We start from the raw sequence: 6,602 nt of genomic DNA on the forward strand, positions 1-6,602 counted from the left end.
ACAGGTTTTATTTTTATGTGACACTAGCAAGGATGCTCTTAAGTGGCCCCTGCATGGGTATTTTGTATGTGGGACTGGCATGGGTGTCTAAAATGTGGCACTGGCATGGGTGCTTTTTACATGGTATTGATGAATTAACTCAAAATTACTGGCGTTGGGCCAAAATTTGAAACTATTATTAAATTCAATTTCTGCCAGGGTTAGCTTTGCCATTCCTTGAGGGTCGATAAAATAAGTAACAGTAAAGTACTAGGTTGAGTTAATAGGTTTTTCTCTTCCCTTCCCCAAATCTTTATTTTAGAATCATTACAGCATCTGAAGAAATGCTTTCTGGTATTTCTTCCAGAAGGCGGCGAGCTGGCATAAACGTTAGCACGTCGGGCGAAATGCATAGCCGTATTTCGTCTGCCGCTACGTTCTGAGTTCAAATTCTGCCGAGGTCGACTTTGCCTTTCATCCTTTCGGGGTCGATTAAATAAGTACCAGTGACGCACTGGGGGCGATATAATCGACTTAATCCGTTTGTCTGTCCTTGTTTGTCCCCTCTGTGTTTAGCCCCTTGTGGGTAGTAAAGAAATACGTATTTCTTCCAGTTCTTTCTGTTTTGAGTTCAAATCCCACTGAGATCAACTTTATAGGCACACTTATGGTTGTGTGGTAAGAAGCTTGCTTCCCAACCACATGGTTCCAGGTTCAGTCCCACTGCGTGGCGCCTTGGGCAAGTGTCTTCCACTATTGTCTCAGGCAGACCAAATCCTTGTGAGTAGATTTGGTAGACGGAAACTGAAAGAAGCCCGTCATATATATGTGTGTGTACGTGGCTTTGTGTTGATGTGTTTAGGTCCCTGTAACAAGGGTTTTGCAAAAGGGACCGATAGAATAAGTACCAGACTAAAAAAAAACAGTCTCGTTCAACTAAAAAATTCTTCAATGATTGGAAAAAGTAGGAGTTAAAAGATTAAGTTCAAAGCAGGCGAGCTGGCAGAAACATTAGCACGCCAAGTGAAATGCTTAGTGGTATTTCGTCTGCCGTTATGTCCTGAGTTCAAATTCCGCCAAGGTCGACTTTGCCTTTCATCCTTTCAGGGTCGATAAATCAAGTACCAGTTACACACTGGGGTCGATATAATCGACTTAATCCCATTGTCTGTCTTTGTTTGTCCCCTCTGTGTTTAGCCCCTTGTGGGTAGTAAAGAAATAAGATTGAATAAGGTAAAAGTTGTTTTAGTAAATTCTTCCAAATTCTTGATTATTTCCAAGAACTGAAACCTAAAGACAGGGTAATTGACCATCATCACCATCATCATCATCACCACTTTAATGTCAGCTCTTCCATGCTTGCATGAGTCAGACGGAACTTGTTGAGGTGGGTTTTCTACACCTGGAAGCCCCTCCTGTTTCCAAGTAAGGTAATTTTCTCCCCTGTGTAGGCACATGGCTTAGTGGTTAGGGTAATCAGCCGACAATCATAAGGTTGTGAGTTCGATTCCTGACAGTGCATTGTGTTCTTGAGCAAGACTCTTTATTTCATGTTGCTGCAGTCCACTCAGTTGGCAAAAACGAGTTGTACCTGTATTTCAAAAGGGGCCAGCCTTGTCGCATTCTGTGTCACACAGAGTCTCCCTGAGAACTATGTTAAGGAAATGTGTGTCTATGGAGTACTCAGCCACTTCTATGTTAATTTCACGAGCAGGTTGTTCCGTTGATCGGATCAACTGGAACCCTCATTGTTTTAACTGACATAGCGTCAGATTTTTAGGTCTGGACAAGTTACCACAGAAGATTGTGAATGAAGGACACTGCTTGTATGACGGTGATACTCATTTACGACAGTACCAACTCAAACACATATGACAGGCTTCTTTCAGTTTCCATCTAAATTCACTCACAAGGCTTTTGTTGGCCCAGGGCTAGAGTAGAAAACATCTAAACTGTCACGCATTGGGACTGAACCTGAAACCATGGGAAGCAGGGTTCTTAATCACACGACCACGTATGTGCCTATTCATTAGAAAGAATTAATCAAGCAAAGGTTAATCTTTCAGGCATCGTTAAATGTCTTTTTGTATATTCCTTATATTCTAGCTATTTTCAAATATTCAATGCTGGTTTGCTTTCTGGTGTGATGACAACTGTGATAATGACGCCAGGTGAAAGAATAAAGTGCCTTCTGCAGGTAAGATAACATTTTTTCAAAACGGTCAACTAAATCATTGACATAGAATATCATCATTATTCACCATCATTAAGGTGGAAAAGTGGCAGAATCGTTAGCATGCTGGGCAGAGTGCTTAGTGACATTTTGTCTGTCTTTATGTTCCGAGTTCAATACAATAATAATAATAATGACGGACTCTCCCGTCAAAGGCGACATGTGAGCATTCAGCTTTTGCCGAATGACCTACACAAATGATTTGTTTATAGTGATCAAATGTTCATGTCACACATTACTTCAGTCCCTCTATCAAATCGATGTGTCTGAATAGATGCACTGTGTACCACGTGTCAAATGTCGAAGTGTTCACAGAGCAATGCAAGATGAAGTGTTTTGCTCAAGAATTGCTAGGAATTGAAATCACGATCTGGCGATCATGAGTGCAACATTCTAACCTCTAGGCCATGCACCCTCACAATACTAATACTAATAATAATAATGACGGACTCTCCCGTCAAAGGCGACATGTGAGCATTCAGCTTTTGCCGAATGACCTACACAAATGATTTGTTTATAGTGATCAAATGTTCATGTCACACATTACTTCAGTCCCTCGATCAAATCGATGTTGTCTGAATAGATGTGCTGTGTACCACGTGTCAGATGTCGAAGTGTTCACAGAGCAATGCGAGATGAAGTGATTTGCTCAAGAACACAACACACCACCCAGTCTAGGAATTGAAATCGCGATCTGGTGATCATGAGTGCAACACCTTAACCACTAGGCCATGCACCCGCACAAGAATAATAATAATAATAATAATAATAATGATATTATTGTCAACTCATCTTATTTGTTGTTGCTGATTATATTGTGTCTTTCATTGCAGATTCAAGCCGATTCCAAAGGTCCTCGGAAATATAAGGGTCCCATTGACTGTGCCCAAAAACTTTACAAAGAAGGTGGCATACGCAGTTTGTACAGAGGCACTGGTGCCACTCTTCTACGAGGTTCGAAATGTTTTGCAGTTTTATAAACTCTTCGATAACTGAATTTCCTTGATTGTTCTCTTCTGATTTTTGCCTTCCATCCTTTGACCAAATAAAGAACTGGTTAAATACTGGGGTTGATATGATTAACTATGCCCTTCTTAAAAATATGTGGTTTTGTGCTTATATTAGGGATCATTGCTGTTGTTAGGCAGAGTTGTCAATTTGTCGGACAAAATGCCTTTCAGAATTTCCTTCAACTTCCTATGTTGTAAGTTCAAATCCTGCTGTTAAGTTTGCCTTTCATCCCTCTGGGGTCAATAAAATAAAATACTTGTCAAATACTGAGAGCTATGGTATCAAGTAACCCTTCACACAAAATTTCTGACCATGTTCCTATGTCAGAAAGCAATATTATTTATTATCGTTATGCAGAATTTTTTTTACTATTTACATTGACTTAAAATCCCACCAAGGTCAAATTTGCCTTTCATCCATGTGGAGATTGATAAAATAAAGTACCAGTCATGCACTGGGGGTGATGGTAACAACTAAACCCTCTCCTCAAAATTGTTGGCCTTTTAAGTCAAAAACCATTATTATGACTTCAGGAAACATTTTTTCACGCTGAGAGTTGCTGAAGCATGGAACAAACTGCCGGCATCAGTTGTTAGTTGTCGGAGCACTGCATCCTTCAAAATTTCCATGCTTCCTGAGATTCGCCAACACTACACCTGATTTTCTCCCCTCCATACACAAACAAGCATGTATCTGACTCATACATTGTTCGCTTTCCAGACATTTCTACATTACTGCATACACTTTAAATGCACTTTCTGACAAGTTGTGGTGCACCTGAGCACTGTATACAATAATTTCATTATTATTATTATCATCATCGTCATCATCATCATCATCATCATCGTTATTTTTTTTAAACTTACAGCTTATTTTGCTGGGTATGATGGAAAGTGTCAGCTGTCCACAGCCAGCAGACTAAGGTGACACATGTTTACTGGTCATGCTTCAAGAACCCTGCAAAAAATTCTTGCAGTTCCAAGCAATGCTGATTTTTCTAGGTATTCTACCTTCACACTTGCACCAATCTTCTTAAGGCATGTTGGTAGTCAAGGGCTGAGACTTCCAAGTGCACCAATTACTATTGGTATCATTTCTACTCTCTTCATTGACCATGACCTTCGTATTTCCCACTTTAAATCGTCATAGCTGTTTATTTTTTTCTTCTTTTTTCACATTGACCCCATTTTTCCATGCCAGACAAAATACTTAGTGATATTTCATCATCATTGCTTAACGTCCGTTTTCCATGCTGGCATGGGTTGGATGGTTTGGCCGGGGTCTGGGAAACCAGCAGGCTGCACCAGGCCCCAGTCTGATCAGGCAGTATTTCTACAGCTGGATGCCCTTCCTAACGCCAACCACTCTGTGAGTGTAGTGGGTGCTTTTTACATGCCACTAACACAGGTGCCAGGCGATTGGTTGGTGCATTTTACATGCCACCGGCACGGAAGCCAGTCAAGGCGGCACTGGCATCAGCCACGTTTGGATGGTGCTTTTTATGTGCCACCGGCACTAGTATCACAACTACAATTTCCATTTGATTTTTTGCATCTATCTTTACATTCTGAGTTCAAATTCCACTGAGGTTGACTTTGCCTTTCACCCTTTTGGAATCAAGAAATTAAGTACCAGTTGCGCACTGAGGCTGACATAATCGATGAGGCCCCTCCCCCAAAATTTCAGGCCTTGTGCCTTTAGAAGAAAGGATTACTATTATTGCGAGCTGGCAGAAACGTTAGCACGCCGGGCGAAATGCGTAGCCGTATTTTGTCTGCCGTTACGTTCTGAGTTCAAATTCCGCCGAGGTCGACTTTACCTTTTATCCTTTCGGGGTTGATAAATTAAGTACCAGTTACGCACTGGGGTCGATATAATCGACTTAATCCGTTTGTCTGTCCTTGTTTGTTCCCTCTGTGTTTAGCTCCTTGTGGGTAGTAAAGAAATAAGAAATTATTATTATTATTATTATTATTATTATTATTTTTATATTCTGCCAAGGTCAATTTTGCCTTTTGTCCTTTTGGGGTCAGCGAGCTGGCAGAATCATTAGCACCCTGGAGAAAATGCTTTGCAGTATTTTGCCTGTCACTACATTCTGAGTTCGAATTCCGCTGAAGTTGACTTTACCTTTCATCCTCTTGGAGTTAAGAAAATAAGCACCAGTTGTGAACTGAGGTTGACATAATCCATGAGACCCCTCCCCCAAAATTTCAGTCCTTGTACTTCTAGTAGAAAGGATTATTATTATTATCATTATTATTATATTCTGCCAAGGTCGACTTTGCCTTTCAGAATCGTTAGCATGCTGGACAAAACGCTTAGCAGTATTTTGCCTGTCACTACGTTCTGAGTTCAGATTCCACTGAGGTCGACTTTACCTTTTATCCTTTCGGGGTCGATAAAATAAGTACCAGTTGAACACTGGGGTCGATGTAATCCACTCATCCCCTCCCCCAAAATTGCTGCCCTTGTGGCAAAATTTGAAACCATTATTATTATTATTAGTGTTATTATTATTGTTATTATTATTATTAATATCATTATTATTATTATTATTATTAGTATTATTATTAGTATTATTGTTATTATTATTATTAGTATTATTGTTGTTATTATTATTATTATTAGTATTATTGTTGTTATTATTATTATTATTAGTATTATTGTTATTATTATTATTGTTGTTATTATTATTGTTGTTGTTATTATTATTATTATTATTATTATTGCTATTATTATTATTATTGCTATTATTATTATTGTTATTATTATTAGTATTATTGTTGTTGTTATTATTATTATTAGTATTATTGTTGTTATTATTATTATTATTAGTATTATTGTTGTTATTATTATTATTATTAGTATTATTGTTAGTATTATTGTTGTTATTATTATTATTATTAGTATTATTGTTAGTATTATTGCTATTATTATTATTATTATTGCTATTATTGTTATTGTTATTATTATTATTATTTTTATTATTATTATTATTATTATCATCATTATTATTGCTATTATTATTATTATTATTATTGCTATTATTATTATTGTTATTATTATTAGTATTATTATTATTATTATTAGTATTATTGTTATTATTATTATCATTATCATCATTATTATTATTATTGTTATTATTATTATTATTGCTATTATTATTATTATCATTATTATTGCTGTTATTATTATTATTTGTAGATATGCCAGCTTCTGGAACTTACTTTATGACTTATGAATGGATGCAACATATGTTGACACCAACAGGAGGAGAGTAAGTTCGTGTTTATAATATATTACCTACCAGTGGGGAGTGCCATTAGAGTTGAGGTAAGCTTCCTGTGAAGCCACAATATGTTTTTTTTTACTTCCT

General features: G+C 37.4%; 1 protein-coding gene across 1 annotated transcript in view; it reads left to right on the forward strand.

Annotated features, from left to right (window-relative positions):
* Nucleotides 1–6,602, forward strand: part of LOC115221724 (mitochondrial carnitine/acylcarnitine carrier protein) — a 33,340-nt gene that overhangs the window by 17,927 nt on the left and 8,811 nt on the right. Inside the window, exons 4-6 of the mRNA XM_029791935.2 lie at nucleotides 2,086–2,176; nucleotides 3,046–3,166; nucleotides 6,431–6,503. Of these exons, the coding sequence (XP_029647795.1) occupies nucleotides 2,086–2,176; nucleotides 3,046–3,166; nucleotides 6,431–6,503 (285 nt within the window). The remainder of the gene's footprint in view (nucleotides 1–2,085; nucleotides 2,177–3,045; nucleotides 3,167–6,430; nucleotides 6,504–6,602) is intronic.

This window comes from Octopus sinensis, linkage group LG18 (genome assembly GCF_006345805.1).
Source record: "Octopus sinensis linkage group LG18, ASM634580v1, whole genome shotgun sequence".
NCBI lineage: Eukaryota > Metazoa > Mollusca > Cephalopoda > Octopoda > Octopodidae > Octopus > Octopus sinensis.